The following is a 23,057-nucleotide window of genomic DNA, read 5'->3' on the forward strand; positions in this document are numbered from 1 at the left end:
TATCATTGTAAGAATAGTCTTAATACTTAAATTCCCACGTACTCGCTCGCCTGCTTCCTAAGAACAGAGCTGACATAAGCAAGATGTCACCGACTCAACGATGTTTCGCCACAACACACCACACAAACACACAAAAACGGGTTTTGTCTATCGAACCAAGTGAAGTCTTATAAACTCTTGGCATAAGTACTCAATGCCTAGGAAGTAGTGTCTTTGTGATAAGCGGCTGCTGGTGTTGTTTCTGGAATTATGTAAAATAAAGAAAACCCTCTAATTTTCTTAAAAGAAAAATAATCCTCTGAAGATTTTTATTATGTTCATTGTCTCGTCACGCTTACCTCAAACATTGGCTTATTAAACTTATTGATTGGTATTAGAATAAACGTACATATACTTTACTACAAAGTTTGTGTGTGCTATAATATTAACAGGAAATAAATAATTCTTTAAATACTCGCATTTCAGTAGAAGTAGGCTAATTCATTTCTCATCACTGCACTTCACAACGACAACACAATCCGTTATCATTGCTATTCATTGGAGTTACTCATCATATACTATTTTGACTTACTTTGATCTTCCTTCTCTTCCATGCATATCAATATATTACTTATTTTAATTTCATGCCCTTTACAGATTGTACAGAATGTCACCACCACCAGCTAAGAAACGATGTCAGTCAAATGAAGAGGATATTAGAGAATTTAAGGAATACTGGACTGAAAAGTTTGGCATGATTAAGAAGGATGATAAAGCTTTATGCATTTTCTGTTCTGACACAGTTGTTTGTAGAACTTCTTCTGTAAAGAGACATTTTGAAAATGTTCATAAGAACTTAAGCAATAAAACTGAGGAGGAACAAAGTGAATTAATTTCTCGTGAACTGAGCAAGACAAAAACACAAGCTGAAACTTTTATGAATTATATTTCAGGTAGGCCCAGTTCCAACTTAGTTGCTGCTAGTTTTGAAGTTTCAAAAGTTATTGCCCAACACGGAAAGCCTCTCTGTGATGGGGAGTATATTAAAGAAGCTTGGCTAGAATGTGCACCTTTTCTTTTTGACAACTTTTCAGAAAAGAAAAAGATTATTCAGCGCATTAAAGATTTGCCTGTGAGTAGGAAAACAGTTAAGGATAGGATACTTAAGTTGGAAAGAAATACAGCTGAACAATTGACAAAAGATTTGTCTTCATGCAAGTTTTTTTCTATTTGTGTTGATGAAAGTACAGACATTACATCATCAGCTAGGCTAGCCATATATTCTAGATTTTGTAGGGGTGATGAAGTATGTGAAGAGATGGTTGCTCTTGCATCACTACCTGAGCGTACTATCGGGACTGAAATATGTAAAACAGTTGTGAACGAATTCTCTACTCGGCAAATTGACATTTCAAAAGTAGTATCCGTCACAACAGATGGTGCCCCAAACATGACTGGTGAGAAGGCAGGATTTGTAATCTGTTTGCAAAAAGTGTTGGTCATCCACTGATTGGCTTCCATTGCATCATACATGAGGAGGCTTTATGTGCAAAAGCTGGCCTAAAGGAACTGCAAAAAGTGATGCAAACAGTTACCAAGGTTGTTAATTACATTTGTGGTCGGCCTTTAAATAAAAGACAATTTCAAACTCTACTGGATGAGGTAGAATCTGTGTATAAAGGACTGAAAATGTACAACCATGTTCGTTGGCTTAGCAGAGGCTTGGTTCTGAAACGATTTATTGAATGCTTAGATGAGATAAAGCTCTATTTGAACGACCAACAAGTGTCATACCATGAATTGTCTGACATCGTGTGGGTTTGTAAACTGATGTTTTTTGCAGATTTTTGTGAACATTTAAATGAATTGAATATTAAGTTACAGGGCTCTGGTAAGACACTTGATGTTATGTTTTGTTACATAAAAGCTTTTGAAATGAAGCTTAAAGTTTTTAAGAGGGATGTAGATAATGAGAGATTTAGATACTTTCCAAACCTAAAGAGGTACATCAGTGATCTAAAAGATGACAGAACAGACCACAAATGTCTTCAAAAGCTGTTTGTAAACATTATCGAGTCAACAGTTTGCAGTTCTCTACAAGATTTGCCAAATTCAGAGAACTGGAAGACACAGTAAAGTTCATCAAGTTTCCAGACAGCATCAAAATGGATGAACTAAACTTGCAAATGTTTTCATGGATAGACATGGATGATTTTGAGATGCAGTTGATTGAATTTCAGAGTAGCTCAATTTGGAAGCAGAAATTTGTTGACCTTAGAGTTGACTTGGAAAATATTGAAAGAGAGAGATTAGAGATGAAAGTAACAAAGAGAAATGCGGAAAACGAAGTATTAAGGACTTGGAATACTATTCCAGAAAATTATGTCTGTTTAAAAAACCTTGCAACAGCATTGCTACCATGTTTTCGTCTACATATGCTTGCGAATCTTTGTTCTCAATTATGAACTTTGTTAAGTCTCGTAACAGGAGTAGCATGACAGATGAAACTAGCGCTGCATGCATATCTCTCAATGTTACTAAATATAAACCCGATGTAAAATCTCTGTCATCAGTTATGCAGCAGCAGAAGTCTCACTGACAGTATATAAAAGGAGTCAACAAGTTTTTTATCTGTTGTATTCTATTAAAGTCACAAAAGCTTAAAGGCTGTTGAAATGTACTTCTGAAGGTTAAATAATTTTTTTTCTGTTTTTTTTATACTATGTTTTACTGCACTGAGGTAATTTATTATTTTTTCGTTTAAAAAGTTCTTAAGAGATACCAAATATGTTCTAAAAAAAATGGTTGGCACGTGGAAAAAGTTTGTGTCAGAGACTTGGCTGATTTTGGCACGCACTCTCAAAAAGGTTGCCCACCCCTGATCTATACCCTCCGGGAGATCATTTACATATATCAGAAACAAGATAGGACCGAATACAGAGCCCTGTGGACTCCACTGGTGACTTCACGCCAATCGGAGGTCTCACCCCTCACCGTAACTCTCTGCTTCCTATTGCTTAGGTACTCCCTTATCCACTGGAACACCTTATCAGCTACACCTGCCTGTCTCTCCAGCTTATGTACCAGCCTCTTATGTGGTACTGTGTCAAAGGCTTTCCGACAATCCAAGAAAATACAGTCCGCCCAGCCCTCTCTTTCTTGCTTAACCTTTGTCACCTGGTCGTAGAATTCTATTAAGCCTGTCAGGCAAAATTTACCCTCCCTGAACCCATGTTGGCGATTTGTCACGAAGTCCCTTCTTTCCAGATGTGCTACCAGGTTTTTTCTCACGATCTTCTCCATCACCTTGCATGGTATACAAGTCAAGGACACTGGCCACACTGTGTGTGTATGTGTGTGTGTGTGTGTGTGTGTGTGTGTGTGTGTGTGTGTGTGTGTGTGTGTGTGTGTGTGTGTGTGTGTGTGTGTGTGTGTGTGTGTGTGTGTGTGTGTGTGTGTATGCCTTCAGAAACATAACTATCACTATGGCATTAACAGAACATTCGTTGCTTGCCTCCTGCAGGTGGTGCCAGGAAGTGGGCGAGGCTGGCAGCTGTTCCGGGTGGAGGGTCGCCGCCGGGGGAGCCCAGGTGGCGACCTGCGCTCCGTCGCGCCCCTCGACTACGAGAACCCCAGCCACAGACGAGGCTTCCGCTTCAGAGTCCAAGTGACAGACATGGTACGTCTACCTCCCCCCCCCCCCTGAGCGTATCACAGCGTTGGTGAGGCATATATTGACTCAGGCCGCAGATAAAGCGTGCTGAAATAACATGTTTGTATTCAAATGTGCCACATATCTCTCTCTCATTATCCTGGAACGAGGACCCGGGCTGGAAGACTGCCTTTCATCAAGCAGGCTGTTACCTCTATCCTCGTGCCTTGTGCCGCATATTGCGTTATTTACATCGCTAAATAGCACATACGTAATGTTGTTTTTTGAAAGCTCGTAGACACAATTAACGATCAAAGAAATTTTGATAAGAAACGAAAAAATTAATTTCTCAATCAATTTTGTCGCATCTTGAGGTTATCTTCAGATGATTTCGGGTCTTTTTAGTGTCCCGGAGGCCCGGTCCTCGACCAGGCCTTCACCCCCAGGAAGCAGCCCGTGACAGCAGACTAACACCCAGGTACCTATTTTACTGCTAGGTAACATGGACATAGGGTGAAAGAAACTCTGCCAATTGTTTCTCGCCGGCGCCTGGGATCGAACCCAGGACGACAGGATCACAAGTCCAGCGTGCTGTCCGCTCGGCCGACTGGCTCCGTATGATAGAGGGACTTTTTAGATTACGGGGGAGGAAATTTATTTATATAATTATTTATTTAAAATGTATATTGATGATCATGTTGTTAATCATAGCATTTAATATGTACTGATAAGCAGATATCGATACTTTACTGAATATCAGCTTGTACATACTGTACTGTATATCAGCTTGTACGTACTGTACTGTATATCAGCTTGTACATACTGTACTGTATATCAGCTTGTACATACTGTACTGTATATCAGCTTGTACATACTGTACTGTATATCAGCTTGTACATACTGTACTGTATATCAGCTTGTACATACTGTACTGTATATCAGCTTGTACATACTGTACTGTATATCAGCTTGTACATACTGTACTGTATATCAGCTTGTACATACTGTGCTGTTTATCAGCTTGTACATACTGTACTGTATATCAGCTTGTACATACTGTACTGTATATCAGCTTGTACATACTGTTGCTGTATATCAGCTTGTACATACTGTACTGTATATCAGCTTGTACATACTGTACTGTATATCAGCTTGTACATACTGTACTGTATATCAGCTTGTACATACTGTACTGTATATCAGCTTGTACATACTGTACTGTATATCAGCTTGTACATACTGTACTGTATATCAGCTTGTTCATACTGTACTGTATATCAGCTTGTACATACTGTACTGTATATCAGCTTGTACATACTGTACTGTATATCAGCTTGTACATACTGTACTGTATATCAGCTTGTTCATACTGTACTGGATATCAGTTTGTAAGTACTGTACTGTATACTGTATTGTATAACAGCTTGTTTAATGACCGTTCTGCTTTCTCCAGTCGATTCAAGTCTTCTGTGTCTGTATGTTGGCATGTGACAAGTGATGGCAGTCTCGGCTCTCTGTAAACATTACCTGCCTCCACCACACACACACACACAAAACACCTGCTCATGTATCCGTCTCCATCACACACTTGTCATAAGTATATATATCACTGGAACTCTGCATATCTCCGCCCTTGCAACTGAGAACGCCAAAAAACTAGTCAGCAAAGAAGACACCTGTCTTCCCTTCTCACATGTTTTACATCAGGGGAACGACGGCTGGGAAGACAAGTATCACGTTGACAGTACCTGGGTGAACCTGCGACTGGTGGACGACAACGACAACACCCCCACCTTCAGCAGCGACCAGGCCCACCTCACCCTGCCGGAGGACACGCCCCCGGGCACACTCCTCGCCACCTTCGTCGCCCGGGACAGAGATGGGGTGAGTGATCCCCAGAAACCAGGAGTTTCCGTTGTTGATCATTGCTTTCCCGTTTTCCGATTGAGTAGATCTGTTAACATCTTTCATATTTTAATTGATTTAATTTATTTATGTGATAATTCTCATTTTTACCATTCACCATTTACCCTGAAGCATTCATTTTTCTTTACGTTCTTCATATTATTATGGATTATAATATTATAATAATATTAAATATTATTATATTATATATATTATAACACTATACTTCATATTATTATAATATATAATTATATATTATTATAATATGAAGAGGCATGACCCTCAGCAACCCTTCCCTGTCCCCCAGTCCTCCCCACCATTCCCCCCTCCTCTGTCCCCTTGTCCTACCAACCATTCCCCACCCCCGTCCCCTCGTCCTCCCACTCCCCCATCCCCTTGTCCTCCCCACCATCCCTCACTCCCCTGTCCTCTCGTCGTCCCAACCACTCCCCACTAACCTGTCCTCTTGTCCTTCTCACCATTCTCCTCTCCCCCATCCTCTCGTCCCCACCATCCCTCACTCCCCATCCCCTCGTCCCCACAATCCCCCACTCCCTCGTCCCCTCTTCCTCCCCACTATTACCCCCCTCCTCCGTCCCCTCGTCCTCCCCACCATCCCTCACTCTCGTTTTCTCATCCTCCCCACCATTCCCGTCCTCGTCCGATGCGTTCCTAAATGATCTGATGTTCCCATCAGACAAATGGAAACATCAAATGATATGATGTTCCCATCACTGAAAAATGAGAAGAATAGTTAAAAAGCGAAATAAAAACAATGAAGAAATTAAAAATAAACTATGCTTACAAAATGAACGGTATGGTAAACAACGCAGCTCAATTCCAACACAATGTCACACACAGTAATCAAATAAAAATGATATAAATCAAAATCTATGAAAATTCAATTTATCCATGCAATCGGTAACATTGAAATGTAATCGTAACATATTTAGTATAGCGTGTGTTACTTTTACAGGCAACAGAGGGCGCTGTTTTCCCAAAAAAACATGTCTTTACCGGTCATAGGTGTGGCATCTATATAGCAGGTAAAAAAAAAACGCGCGTGTTCAAATGCAACGTTGGGTCAAAATTTCAAAGCAATCGGTAAAGAGGTTTCGGAGAGTTCCTTCACATGAAAAGCATAGTTAAAAAAAAAAGGCATTTTTTTTTACCTGTCACATACGTGACATCTATTTAGCATGTATTTAAAAACACGCTCCGATACGAATGGAACGCCGTATCAAAATTTCAAAGCAATCGGTGAAGAACTTTCGGAGATTAGCGATTTTGAACAACATTTACATGTTTATTTATATAGTTTATTATTGATTATTAAACTATTCACCTTCAACCTCCTTTATCTACATCTTTCTCTACACTTTTCTTCTAATTTTCATGATATGTGGTTGAATGAGAAGGAGGGAATTATCAAGGTAAAGCACCACGCCATTACCATAATATCCAGGTTGAATGGAATTTATGGGTGGGAGGAAGGTTATGTAACGGCACATTTACACCTGCGGTGTCCCTGACCACATGGACACTGGTGGCGCCCCTGACCACATGGACACTGGTGGCGCCCCTGACCACATGGACACTGGCGGCGCCCCTGACTACATGGACACTGGCGGCGCCCCTGACCACATGGACACTGGTGGCGCCCCGGACCACATGGACACTGGTGGCGCCCCTGACCACATGGACACTGGTGGCGCCCCTGACCACATGGACACTGGCGGCGCCCCTGACCACATGGACACTGGTGGCGCCCCTGACCACATGGACACTGGCGGCGCCCCTGACCACATGGACACTGGTGGCGCCCTTGACCACATGGGCACTGGTGGCGCCCCTGACCACGTGGGCACTGGCGGCGCCTCTGACCACATGGACACTGGCGGCGCCCCTGACCACATGGGCACTGGTGGCGCCCCTGACCACATGGACACTGGTGGCGCCCTTGACCACATGGACACTGGTGGCGCCCCTGACCACATGGACACTGGTGGCGCCCCTGACCACATGGACACTGGTGGCGCCCCTGACCACATGGACACTGGCGGCGCCCCTGACCACATGGACACTGGCGGCGCCCCTGACCACATGGGGACTGGCGGCGCCCCTGACCACATGGGCACTGGCGGCGCCCTCACCACATGGGCAATGGCGGCGTCCCTGACCACATGGGCACTGGCGGCCCCCCTGACCACATGGGCACTGGCGGCCCCCCTGACCACATGGGCACTGGCGGCGCCCCTGACCACATGGGCACTGGTGGCGCCCCTGACTACATGGGCACTGGTGGCGCCCTCACCACATGGGCAATGGCGGTGCCCCTGACCACATGGGCACTGGCGGCCCCCCTGACCACATGGGCACTGGCGGCCCCCCTGACCACATGGGCACTGGCGGCGCCCCTGACCACATGGGCACTGGTGGCGCCCCTGACTACATGGGCACTGACGGCGCCCTCACCACATGGGCAATGGCAGCGCCCCTGACCACATGGGCACTGGCGGCCCCCCTGACCACATGGGCACTGGCGGCGCCCCTGACCACATGGGCACTGGCGGCGCCCTCACCACATGGGCGCTGGCGGCGCCCTCACCACATGGGCACTGGCTGCCCCCCTGACCACATGGGCACTGGCGGCGCCCCTGACAACATGGGCACTGGCGGCCCCCATGACTACATGGACACTGGTGGCGCCCCTGACCACATGGGCACTGGCGGCGCCCCTGACCACATGGGCACTGGCGGCGCCCCTGACCACATGGGCACTGGCGGCGCCCCTGACCACATGGACACTGGTGGCGCCCCTGACCACATGGGCACTGGCGGCGCCCCTGACCACATGGGCACTGGCGGCGCCCCTGACTACATGGACACTGGCGGCGCCCCTGACCACATGGGCACTGGCGGCGCCCCTGACCACATGGGCACTGGCGGCGCCCCTGACCACATGGTCACTGGCGGCGCCCCTGACCACATGGGCACTGGTGGCGCCCCTGACCACATGGGCACTGGTGGCGCCCCTGACCACATGGGCACTGGTGGCGCCCCTGACTACATGGGCACTGGCGGCGCCCCTGACTACATGGGCACTGGTGGCGCCCCTGACTACATGGGCCCTGGCGGCGCCCCTGACCACATGGGCACTGGCGGCGCCCCTGACTACATGGGCACTGGTGGCGCCCCTGACCACATGGGCACTGGCGGCGTCCCCAGACAACCTGGGCACTGTCGGCGCCCCTGACTACATGGGCACTGGCGGCGCCCCTGACCACATGGGCACTGGTGGCGCCCCTGACCACATGGGCACTGGTGGCGCCCCTGACCACTTGGGCACTGGCGGCGCCCCTGACCACATGGGCACTGGTGGCGCCCCTGACCACATGGGCACTGGTGGCGCCCCTGACCACATGGGCACTGGTGGCGCCCCTGACCACATGGGCACTGGTGGCGCCCCTGACCACATGGGAACTGGCGGCGCCCCTGACTACATGGGCACTGGCGGCGCCCCTGACTACATGGGCACCTGAGACGTCATAACCACAACGATACCTGCGGTGTTATCAGGGGTAACCCTGTTACCGCTGTAACAAGGTTATCACTGTTACCATCTTAAAACAGTAACCCGTTTTAAGTCGCGTGAACTTAAATCTGACATCAGAGACTCCAGAAGCATGATTTAAGTTAGGACTTTTAAATGAGGTTAACTTAGTGCAGTATGTTTGAATGTAATTTTTTTGTGGGCAGTCAAAATGACGTTCAATAGATTTCTGACGTCACTTGCATCATCAACTTCAAATGTGACCTAATTAAGCCAATTGCAAAAGCTGAAGGTTCAATCGCAAACAGTGATTCGCTAACGATAAGAAGATTCACTTTGTGGAGTGAAAGTTAGGTATAGTACACTGCTGAGGGAAAAAGATAAATGTCGCAGTCTTGCAGAAGTAGAAGAGAAGCGCCCAAGTGTGGTCGTCCTGATATTCCGAAATAAGTCAATATAAATTATCAAGTAAGCAGTGAAGACCATGTGATCGTTCTTATAGTAAACCATGTTAGAAAACGAGCCGGAGTGTATCCAGTGACGTTGCTGGAGTCTGACTCGTGGTTTCTTGAGATTATCTTGAGATGATTTCGGGGCTTTTTAGTGTCCCCGCGGCCCGGTCCTCGGCCAGGCCTCCACCCCCAGGAAGCAGCCCGTGACAGCTGACTAACACCCAGGTACCTAGTTTACTGCTAGGTAACAGGGGCATAAGGTGAAAGAAACTCTGCCCATTGTTTCTCGCCGGTGCCTGGGATCGAACCCAGGACCGCAGGATCACAAGTCCAGCGTGCTGTCCGCTCGGCCGACCGGCTCCCTTGAAGGAAGACCATGGAGGAAGAACTGAAACACGAACTTCCCAAGTAGTTTCATATATTAATACATCTTCATTCCTTCTGAAGATGTATTAATATACGAAAGTACCCAAGGAAATTCCTGTTTCAACTCTCTCTCCGTGGTCTGACACTTGTCATATTATATATATACCTATACATATATATATATATATATATATATATATATATATATATATATATATATATATATATATATATATATATGTATATATATATATATATATATATATATATATATATATATATATATATTTTTTTTTTTTTTTTTTTTTTTTTATATATATATATATATATATGAGAACAAGCCTGAATGGTCCCCAGGACAATATGCAACTGAAAACTCACACCCCAGAAGTTGTCCGGTCGTGATGGTCAAGTGGATTAAGGCGTCTTGTACATACCAGTTGCGTTGCTCCTGGGAGTATGGGTTCGAGTCACTTCTGGGGTGTGAGTTTTCAGTTGCATATTGTCCTGGGGACCATTCAGGCTTGTTCGCATTTGTGTTCCTCACGTGTGCCCCAAAGAATGAGGTGATTTGGTAAAATGCTATGCCCAAGATTACCATCCGAGTGCCGGCGGTGGGGTGGTTCAAATAGCTTCGGCTATCACCTCATTTTGTCCGGTCGTGATGGTCAAGTGGATTAAGGCATCTTGTACATACCAGTTGCGTTGCTCCTGGGAGTATGGGTTCGAGTCACTTCTGGGGTGTGAGTTTTCAGTTGCATATTGTCCTGGGGACCATTCAGGCTTGTTCGCATTTGTGTTCCTCACGTGTGCCCCAAAGAATGAGGTGATTTGGTAAAATGCTATGCCCAAGATTACCATCCGAGTGCCGGCGGTGGGGTGGTTCAAATAGCTTCGGCTATCACCTCATTTTGTCCGGTCGTGATGGTCAAGTGGATTAAGGCGTCTTGTACATACCAGTTGCGTTGCTCCTGGGAGTATGGGTTCGAGTCACTTCTGGGGTGTGAGTTTTCAGTTAGTTATATATATACATATATATATATATATATATATATATATATATATATATATATATATATATATATATATATATATATATATATATGTCGTACCTAGTAGCCAGAACGCACTTCTCAGCCTACTATGCAAGGCCCGATTTGCCTAATAAGCCAAGTTTTCATGAATTAATTGTTTTTCGACTACCTAACCTACCTAACCTAACCTAACCTAACTTTTTCGGCTACCTAACCAAACCTAACCTATAAAGATAGGTTAGGTTAGGTTAGGTAGGGTTGGTTAGGTTCGGTCATATATCTACGTTAATTTTAACTCGAATAAAAAAAAATGACCTCATACATAATGAAATAGGTAGCTTTATCATTTCATAAGAAAAAAATTAGAAAAAATATATTAATTCAGGAAAACTTGGCTTAGTAGGCAAATCGGGCCTTGCATAGTAGGCCAAAAAGTGAGTTCTGGCTACTAGGTACGACATATATATATATATATATATATATATATATATATATATATATATATATATATATATATATATATATATATATATATATATATATATATATATAATGGATAACGAGTAAATATATATATATGTGTATATATATGTATATATATATATATATATATATATATATATATATATATATATATATACACATATATATATCCTATAGCTAGCATTTTGAATATTTTAATGTATATGTTCATTTGGGGGAGGGGGGGGGGATGGGGTTTATGTGATGGTTACTTTAATAAGTGGGTGTAGTGTACAATGTAATTGAAATTTATTTTCACTTTCTATATACAAAATGAAAGATTCTAGCAAGTCAACCTGCATGTGTACACTAGTAAAATACCAATTTTAAATAAATAAATAAAAAGGCAATTATTAATATATTAACAATCTTGTTATGATGTAAAGATTATCAAAACACATATCAAATCAAATATGAAATTAAAAAACAACTAAAACAATTAGAAAGTCAATTTTTTACTTGTTATCTATTAAAATGAATTCTTTAGAAAACCCCTTCAGCTGACTTATAGTGCAAAGAATGAGATGATGCAGTAACATGTCAGGTCATGCAAACCTGACATGTGAATTGAATTAATTTTTATATGAATCAGTTCTCACCGACACGTACCGGCGTTATCACAAGTTGTGTGATGTCTTGCTACCTACACAACTCAACGTATTATTATTTACTGGCCCGCACGCATTACTGCATAATCTGTGCCATATACTTTGAGAGATATGTGTCAAATAGCTCTATATAAAACAAGAGCAGTTCATTCCTACAAGTTTACCATTTTAAACCCCACATTCTTACTAAAAACAAGACCCCTCATCCATACCATAGTTTAGACTAACTGTATTTGACTTGCACATACGTTGCCCGTTTTCAAAGATTAATAAATTTAGACTTGACTCCCCTAGCTGTTTTCTCGTGGATCACTACAAACTTTTACGTCATTTAACTACAAGATGAAGGAAGCAGCAGCAAGAGAAAAGTATAAATCTAATTACCTTTTTCACACAGGCAATATTTGGCTAGACAAGAATTAAAGGAATATGAGTAGATGAAAGATTATTTAAAACTTTGGTTCAGAAAATAACTTGTTAATAATAAAGCACAGTAACTAATAATAAAACAAAGTAACTTGCTTAAACACCAATTAAGCAAGGAGATAGCTTAAGACTGGAAACAATGAATTCATCCTTAAGCATAACATGGTAGCTGAAGATTGACCGCAAGTGTTCGTTACCACTTTGTAGAGGTGTCATAAAGAATCTCTAGTTCTTATTACCCCAAAGAGGACACAGCCAGGTGTCCTACACTAACACCCGTCACTAACCGCAGGGAGGACACAGCCAGGTGTCCTACACTAATACCCGCCACTAACCGCAGGGAGGACACAGCCAGGTGTCCTACACTAACACCCGCCACTAACCGCAGGGAGGACACAGCCAGGTGTGCTACACTAATACCCGCCACTAACCGCAGGGAGGACACAGCCAGGTGTGCTACACTAATACCCGCCACTAACCGCAAGGAGGACACAGCCAGGTGTCCTACACTAATACCCGCCACTAACCGCACGGAGGACACAGCCAGGTGTACTACACTAATACCCGCCACTAACCGCAGGGAGGACACAGCCAGGTGTCCTACACTAATACCCGCCACTAACCGCAGGGAGGACACAGCCAGGTGTCCTACACTAACACCCGTCACTAACCGCAGGGAGGACACAGCCAGGTGTCCTACACTAATACCCGCCACTAACCGCAGGGAGGACACAGCCAGGTGTCTTACACTAATACCCGCCACTAACCGCAGGGAGGACACAGCCAGGTGTGCTACACTAATACCCGCCACTAACCGCAGGGAGGACACAGCCAGGTGTCCTACACTAATACCCGCCACTAACCGCAGGGAGGACACAGCCAGGTGTCTTACACTAATACCCGCCACTAACCGCAGGGAGGACACAGCCAGGTGTCTTACACTAATACCCGCCACTAACCGCAGGGAGGACACAGCCAGGTGTGCTACACTAATACCCGCCACTAACCGCAGGGAAGACACAGCCAGGTGTGCTACACTAATACCCGCCACTAACCGCAGGGAGGACACAGCCAGGTGTGCTACACTAATACCCGCCACTAACCGCAGGGAGGACACAGCTAGGTGTCCTACACTAACACCTGCCACTAACTGCAAGGACACAGCCAGGTGTGCTACACTAACACCCGTCACTAACTGCAAGGACACAGCCAAGTGTGCTACACTAATACCCGCCACTAACTGCAAGGACACAGCCAGGTGTGCTACACTAACATCCGTCACTAACTGCAAGGACACAGCCAGGTGTGCTACACTAACACCCGTCACTAACTGCAAGGACACAGCCAGGTGTGCTACACTAATACCCGCCACTAACTGCAAGGACACAGCCAGGTGTGCTACACTAATACCCGCCACTAACCGCAGGGAGGACACAGCCAGGTGTCCTACACTAATACCCGCCACTAACCGCAGGGAGGACACAGCCAGGTGTCCTACACTAATACCCGCCACTAACCGCAGGGAGGACACAGCCAGGTGTCCTACACTAATACCCGCCACTAACCGCACGGAGGACACAGCCAGGTGTACTACACTAATACCCGCCACTAACCGCAGGGAGGACACAGCCAGGTGTCCTACACTAATACCCGCCACTAACCGCAGGGAGGACACAGCCAGGTGTGCTACACTAATACCCGCCACTAACCGCAGGGAGGACACAGCCAGGTGTCCTACACTAATACCCGCCACTAACCGCACGGAGGACACAGCCAGGTGTACTACACTAATACCCGCCACTAACCGCAGGGAGGACACAGCCAGGTGTCCTACACTAATACCCGCCACTAACCGCAGGGAGGACACAGCCAGGTGTCCTACACTAACACCCGTCACTAACCGCAGGGAGGACACAGCCAGGTGTCCTACACTAATACCCGCCACTAACCGCAGGGAGGACACAGCCAGGTGTCTTACACTAATACCCGCCACTAACCGCAGGGAGGACACAGCCAGGTGTGCTACACTAATACCCGCCACTAACCGCAGGGAGGACACAGCCAGGTGTCCTACACTAATACCCGCCACTAACCGCAGGGAGGACACAGCCAGGTGTCTTACACTAATACCCGCCACTAACCGCAGGGAGGACACAGCCAGGTGTCTTACACTAATACCCGCCACTAACCGCAGGGAGGACACAGCCAGGTGTGCTACACTAATACCCGCCACTAACCGCAGGGAAGACACAGCCAGGTGTGCTACACTAATACCCGCCACTAACCGCAGGGAGGACACAGCCAGGTGTGCTACACTAATACCCGCCACTAACCGCAGGGAGGACACAGCTAGGTGTCCTACACTAACACCTGCCACTAACTGCAAGGACACAGCCAGGTGTGCTACACTAACACCCGTCACTAACTGCAAGGACACAGCCAAGTGTGCTACACTAATACCCGCCACTAACTGCAAGGACACAGCCAGGTGTGCTACACTAACATCCGTCACTAACTGCAAGGACACAGCCAGGTGTGCTACACTAACACCCGTCACTAACTGCAAGGACACAGCCAGGTGTGCTACACTAATACCCGCCACTAACTGCAAGGACACAGCCAGGTGTGCTACACTAATACCCGCCACTAACCGCAGGGAGGACACAGCCAGGTGTCCTACACTAATACCCGCCACTAACCGCAGGGAGGACACAGCCAGGTGTCCTACACTAATACCCGCCACTAACCGCAGGGAGGACACAGCCAGGTGTCCTACACTAATACCCGCCACTAACCACAGGGAGGACACAGCCAGGTGTCCTACACTAATACCCGCCACTAACCGCAGGGAGGACACAGCCAGGTGTCCTACACTAATACCCGCCACAAACCGCAGGGAGGACACAGCCAGGTGTCCTACACTAATACCCGCCACTAACCGCAGGGAGGACACAGCCAGGTGTCCTACACTAATACCCGCCACTAACCGCAGGGAGGACACAGCCAGGTGTCCTACACTAACACCCGCCACTAACCGCAGGGAGGACACAGCCAGGTGCCCTACACTAATACCCGCCACTAACCGCAGGGAGGACACAGCCAGGTGTCCTACACTAATACCCGCCACAAACCGCAGGGAGAACACAGCCATGTGTCCTACACTAATACCCGCCACTAACCGCAGGGAAGACACAGCCAGGTGTGCTACACTAATACCCGCCACTAACCGCAGGGAGGACACAGCCAGGTGTACTACACTAATACCCGCCACTAACCGCAGGGAGGACACAGCCGCGTGCGCTACAAGATAGCAGAGGACAGTGACCCCAGACGACAGTTCAGTGTAGACGGGTCGGGGGCGGTCTGGGTTGTGGGCGGCCTGGATCGCGAGACAGCGGCCGCCCACTCGGTGCTGGTGTGGGCGGTGGATGACGGCACCCCTCCCAGGACTGCCACAGCCAACCTCACTGTAAGTACACATGTTTTTCACTGTATCAGCACTGTAGGTACACATGTTGTCACTGTATCAGCACTGTAGGTACACATGTTGTCACTGTATCAGCACTGTAAGTAATAACTTGTCTGTATAAGCACTGTAACAACCAGATGTTTCGTTAGGTTTACATCGTTTTGAATGTCCCTCACTGGCATCTTTTCCTAATATGCTTCCGAGCTAAAGTGTGTTCTCTCTTACTATTTCCGTTGACCAATTCTTTGTGTCAAAATGCGTTTCTATTCGCTATTCTGGAGGAGGTGTTTGTATATATTATCTCTCTGAACCTCCTCTCACTCGCCTCTCAAGCATTGACTCAAAATGAGTCCTACTTATCTGTATCCAATCGTGAATTATCTTTATTTATATATATATATATATATATATATATATATATATATATATATATATATATATATATATATATATATATATATATATATATATATATAAAGATAAATATATAAAGATAAATATATATATATATATATATATATATATAAAGATATATATATATATATATATATATATATATATATTTTATATATATATATATATATATATATATATATATATATATATATATATATATATATATATATATATATATATATATATATATATGTATATATATATATACATATATATGACAATGTCAGACTACGAAGGAAGAATTAAGGCAGGAATTTCCGTAAGTACTTATGTATTTAATTAATAATACTTCTTCAGAAGTGTTAATCCTTCTATATGACGCTGTATGTACACAACTTGTCACTGTCTCGGCACGGAAAGTACACAACTTGACATTGTCTCGGCATTGTAAGTACTCAACTTGTCACTGTCTTTGGAATGTCGTTATATCCATAGAGGGATGGTCAACCATATGCCTGAAGATGACCTCACCCTGGCTGGGTGCTCTTCCTGCAGGTGAACGTGACGGACGTGAACGACAACCCGCCGTTCCTGGCGGTGCCGCGGGAGGTGGAGGTGGTGGAGAACGGCAGGGCCCAGGTGGTGGCCCGGGTGAGGCTTGGGGACCCTGACGACTGGCGCCAGGGCCACGGGCCGCCCTTCACCGTAGCCCTCGACCCCAGAGCGCCCCAGCACGTCCTCGACAACTTCAGGGTCACCCACGACAAGAGTGAGTTGTCAGGGGCAATCAGAGATAATTATCAGGAGAAAGCACTAAGCCATTATGACAATAGCAGCCATCAGAATGTCACAAAAAATCACATGTCAATAGACAACATATCAGTTGATCAAATCTCCATTTTATCTATCTATCTATCTATCTATCTATCTATCTATCTATCTATCTATCTATCTATCTATCTATCTATATATATATATACATATATATATATATATATATATATATATATATATATATATATATATATATATATATATATATATATATATATATATATGTCGTACCTAGTAGCCAGAACTCACTTCTCAGCCTACTATGCATGGCCCGATTTGCCTAATAAGCCAAGTTTTCCTGAATTAATATATTTTCTCTAAAATTTTTCTTATGAAATGATAAAGCTACCCATTTCATTATGTATGAGGTCAATTTTTTTTCATTGGAGTTAAAATTAACGTAGATATATGACCGAACCTAACCAACCCTACCTAACCTAACCTAACCTGTCTCTATAGATAAGGTTGGGTTATGTAACCGAAAAAGTTAGGTTAGGTTAGGTTAGGTAGGTTCGGTAGTCGAAAAAAAATTAATTCATGAAAACTTGGCTTATTAGGCAAATCGGGCCTTGCATAGTAGGCTGAGAAGTGAGTTCTGGCTACTAGGTACGACATATATATATATATATATATATATTAGTATATTTTGGTAGCAGTCTTTCCTGTAGACATATATTATTAAATATGACCGAAAAAGTAAGATTAATAATTTTAACACGAATTTTCTCAATCTTTCGTACAATATGCTTCACTGTTGGAGGTAAATCAAAAATCACTTCTCCAAAATTCATTTTTATTTCTAGTCTGACGCGACACGGGCGCGTTTCGTAAAACTTATTACATTTTCAAAGACTTCACAAATACACAACTGATTAGAACTTGCGTTTCCCTGATTTTATATCTACATTTGAGTGAGGTGGGAAGGGTGATGTGGCATTACATTTGAGTGAGGTGGGAAGGATGATGTGGCATTAACACAAGACAGAACACTAGAGGATATTAATAGGGTATTAAAAGTATCAACACAAGACAGAACAGAAACAATGGGTATTGAATAGAAGTGTTTGTAGAAAGCCTATTGGTCCATATTTCTTGATGCTTCTATATTGGAGCGGAGTCTTGAGGTGGGTAGAATATAGTTGTGCAATAATTGGCTGTTGATTGCTGGTGTTGACTTCTTGATGTGTAGTGCCTCGCAAACGTCAAGCCGCCTGCTATCGCTGTATCTATCGATGATTTCTGTGTTGTTTACTAGGATTTCTCTGGCGATGGTTTGGTTATGGGAAGAGATTATATGTTCCTTAATGGAGCCCTGTTGTTTATGCATCGTTAAACGCCTAGAAAGAGATGTTGTTGTCTTGCCTATATACTGGGTTTTTTGGAGCTTACAGTCCCCAAGTGGGCATTTGAAGGCATAGACGACGTTAGTCTCTTTTAAGGCGTTCTGTTTCGTGTCTGGAGAGTTTCTCATGAGTAGGCTGGCCGTTTTTCTGGTTTTATAGTAAATCGTCAGTTGTATCCTCTGATTTTTGTCTGTAGGGATGAGCCCGGATGGGCACATGTATAAGCAAGTGGATGGGGTCGCCATGGGTTCTCCCCTAGGTGTCCTGTTTGCAAACTTCTACATGGGTACCATCGAGCAAAAAGTCTTAGTCGACATGAACTTGAAACCGGCCATATACTGCAGGTATGTTGACGACATTTTTACACAGGTACCTGATGTCAGACATCTGCAGGAGCTGAAGGAGGCATTTGAGCAGAGTTCCGTGCTGCGTTTCACTTACGAGACGGAAAAGGATGGGAAGCTGCCTTTTCTAGATGTAACAGTCATGGAAAAGGGCGGAGGTTTCCACACTGCAGTCTACACAAAGGAAACAAACGTAGGAATGTGCCTAAATGCCAACAGCGACTGCCCTGACAGGTACAAGAGGAGTGTTGTTAACGCATACGTCGACCGTGCTCTCAGCCACAGCTCAGAATGGAAGCAAGTCGACGAAGAACTCTGTAGGGTAAGGCAGGTTCTAGTCAATAACGGCTTCTCCAATGGTTTCATCGAAGACATCATAAGAAGGAAAGTGAAAAGCCATGCAACCTCCGAAGAGACAACTAACACAACACCTATACCCCCTATTAGACTATTTTACAGGAACTTCTTTTCCACAGCTCATAAAACAGAGGAAAGGGTCCTGAAAGATATTGTTAATAGAAACGTTATCCCTACAGACAAAAATCAGAGGATACAACTGACGATTTACTATAAAACCAGAAAAACGGCCAGCCTACTCATGAGAAACTCTCCAGACACGAAACAGAACGCCTTAAAAGAGACTAACGTCGTCTATGCCTTCAAATGCCCACTTGGGGACTGTAAGCTCCAAAAAACCCAGTATATAGGCAAGACAACAACATCTCTTTCTAGGCGTTTAACGATGCATAAACAACAGGGCTCCATTAAGGAACATATAATCTCTTCCCATAACCAAACCATCGCCAGAGAAATCCTAGTAAACAACACAGAAATCATCGATAGATACAGCGATAGCAGGCGGCTTGACGTTTGCGAGGCACTACACATCAAGAAGTCAACACCAGCAATCAACAGCCAATTATTGCACAACTATATTCTACCCACCTCAAGACTCCGCTCCAATATAGAAGCATCAAGAAATATGGACCAATAGGCTTTCTACAAACACTTCTATTCAATACCCATTGTTTCTGTTCTGTCTTGTGTTGATACTTTTAATACCCTATTAATATCCTCTAGTGTTCTGTCTTGTGTTAATGCCACATCATCCTTCCCACCTCACTCAAATGTAATGCCACATCACCCTTCCCACCTCACTCAAATGTAGATATAAAATCAGGGAAACGCAAGTTCTAATCAGTTGTGTATTTGTGAAGTCTTTGAAAATGTAATAAGTTTTACGAAACGCGCCCGTGTCGCGTCAGACTAGAAATAAAAATGAATTTTGGAGAAGTGATTTTTGATTTACCTCCAACAGTGAAGCATATTGTACGAAAGATTGAGAAAATTCGTGTTAAAATTATTAATCTTACTTTTTCGGTCATATTTAATAATATATATATATATATATATATATATATATATATATATATATATATATATATATATATATATATATATATATATATATATATATATATATATATATATATATATATGACGTACCTAGTAGCCAGAATGCACTTCTCGGCCTACTATGCAAGGCCCGATTTGCCTAATAAGCCAAGTTTTCCTGAATTAATATATTTTCTCTAATTTTTTTCTTATGAAATGATAAAGCTACCCATTTCATTATGTATGAGGTCAATTTTTTTTTATTGGAGTTAAAATTAACGTAGATATATGACCGAACCTAACCAACCCTACCTAACCTAACCTAACCTACCTTTATAGGTTAGGTTAAGTTAGGTAGCCGAAAAAGTTAGGTTACGTTAGGTTAGGTAAGTTAGGTAGTCGAAAAACAATTAATTCATGAAAACTTGGCTTATTAGGCAAATTGGGCCTTGCATAGTAGGCTGAGAAGTGCGTTCTGGCTACTAGGTACGACATATATTTATATATATATATATATATATATATATATATATATATATATATATATATATATATATATATATATATATATATATATATATATATATATATATATATATATATATGTCGTACCTAGTAGCCAGAACGCACTTCTCAGCCTACTATGCAAGGCCCGATTTGCCTAATAAGCCAAGTTTTCCTGAATTAATATATTTTCTCTAATTTTTTTCTCATGAAATGATAAACCTGCCCATTTCATTATGTATGAGGTCAATTTTTTTTAATTGGAGTTAAAATTAACGTAGATATATGACCGAACCTAACCAACCCTACCTAACCTAACCTAACCTATCTCTATAGGTTAGGTTAGGTTAGGTTAGGTAGCTGAAAAAGTTGAGTTAGGTTAGGTTAGGTAGGTTAGGTAGTCGAAAAAACATTAATTCATGAAAACTTGGCTTATTAGGCAAATCGGGCCTTGCATAGTAGGCTGAGAAGGGCATTCTGGCTACTAGGTACGACATATATATATATATATATATATATATATATATATATATATATATATATATATATATATATATATATATATATATATATATATATATATATATATATGTCGTACCTAATAGCCAGAACGCACTTCTCAGCCTACTATTCAAGGCCCGATTTGCCAAATAAGCCAAGTTTTCATGAATTAATGTTTTTTCGTCTACCTAACCTACCTAACCTAACCTAACCTAGCTTTTTTTGGCTACCTAACCTAACCTTACCTATAAATATAGGTTAGGTTAGGTTAGGTAGGGTTGGTTAGGTTCGGTCATATATCTACGTTAATTTTAACTCCAATAAAAAAAAATTGACCTCATACATAGATAAAAGGGTTGCTTTATCATTTCATAAGAAAAAAATTATAGTAAATATATTAATTCAGGAAAACTTGGCTTATTAGGCAAATCGGGCCTTGAATAGTAGGCTGAGAAGTGAGTTCTGGCTACTAGGTACGACATATATATATATATATATATATATATATATGTCGTACCTAGTAGCCAGAACTCACTTTTCAGCCTACTATTCAAGGCCCGATTTGCCTAATAAGCCAAGTTTTCCTGAATTAATATATTTACTATAATTTTTTTCTTATGAAATGATAAAGCAACCCTTTTCTCTATGTATGAGGTCAATTTTATTTTATTGGAGTTAAAATTAACGTAGATATATGACCGAACCTAACCAACCCTACCTAACCTAACCTAACCTATATTTATAGGTAATGTTAGGTTAGGTAGCCAAAAAAAGCTAGGTTAGGTTAGGTTAGGTAGGTTAGGTAGACGAAAAAACATTAATTCATGAAAACTTGGCTTATTAGGCAAATCGGGCCTTGAATAGTAGGCTGATAAGTGCGTTCTGGCTATTAGGTACGACATATATATATATATATATATATATATATATGTCGTACCTAGTAGCCAGAACGCACTTCTCGGCCAACTATGCAAGGCCCGATTTGCTTAATAAACCAAGTTTTCCTGAAATAATATATTTTCTCAAATTTTTTTCTTATGAAATGATAAAGCTACCCATTTCATTATGTATGATGTCAATTTTTTTTATTGGAGTTAAAATTAACGTAGATATATGACCTAACCTAACCAACCCTACCTAAACTAACCTAACCTATCTCTATAGGTTAGGTTGGGTTAGGTAGCCGAAAAAGTTAGGTTAGGTTAGGTTAGGTAGGTTAGATAGTTGAAAAACAATTAATTCATGAAAACTTGGCTTATTAGGCAAATTGGGCCTTGCATAGTATGCTGAGAAGTGCGTTCTGGCTACTAGGTACGACATATACACATATATATATATATATATATATATATATATATATATATATATATATATATATATATATATATATATATATATATATATATATATATATATATATATATATATATATATATATATATATATATATATATATGTCGTACCTAATAGCCAGAACGTACTTCTCAGCCTACTATGCAAGGCCAAATTTGCCTAATAAGCCAAGTTTTCATGAATTAATTGTTTTTCGACTACCTAACCTACCTAACCTAACCTAACCTAACTTTTTCGGCTACCTAACCTAACCTATAGAGATAGGTTAGGTTAGGTTAGGTAGGGTTGGTTAGGTTCGGTCATATATCTACGTTAATTTTAACTCCAATAAAAAAATTGACCTCATACATAATGAAATGGGTAGCTTTATCATTTCTTAAGAAAAAAATTAGAGAAAATATATTAATTCAAGAAAACTTGG

At 42.7% G+C, this 23,057-nt stretch overlaps 2 protein-coding genes across 2 annotated transcripts in view; both read left to right on the top strand.

The window, feature by feature from the left end:
* Window positions 1-634: 634 nt before the first annotated feature.
* On the top strand, window positions 635-1,489 carry LOC138373534 (SCAN domain-containing protein 3-like; the record flags this gene model as incomplete). Its single annotated transcript, XM_069339751.1, has 1 exon — window positions 635-1,489. A coding segment is annotated over one exon (855 nt), but the record flags the coding sequence as incomplete, so codon positions are not given.
* Window positions 1,490-1,668: 179 nt separating this feature from the next.
* LOC138349707 (putative neural-cadherin 2) overlaps window positions 1,669-23,057 on the top strand; it is a 57,938-nt gene continuing 36,549 nt past the window's right edge. The window contains exons 1-5 of the mRNA XM_069339752.1: window positions 1,669-1,797; window positions 3,503-3,658; window positions 5,339-5,515; window positions 15,778-15,966; window positions 16,918-17,131. Of these exons, the coding sequence (XP_069195853.1) occupies window positions 1,669-1,797; window positions 3,503-3,658; window positions 5,339-5,515; window positions 15,778-15,966; window positions 16,918-17,131 (865 nt within the window). The remainder of the gene's footprint in view (window positions 1,798-3,502; window positions 3,659-5,338; window positions 5,516-15,777; window positions 15,967-16,917; window positions 17,132-23,057) is intronic.

Source organism: Procambarus clarkii, chromosome 42 (genome assembly GCF_040958095.1).
Source record: "Procambarus clarkii isolate CNS0578487 chromosome 42, FALCON_Pclarkii_2.0, whole genome shotgun sequence".
Lineage (NCBI taxonomy): Eukaryota > Metazoa > Arthropoda > Malacostraca > Decapoda > Cambaridae > Procambarus > Procambarus clarkii.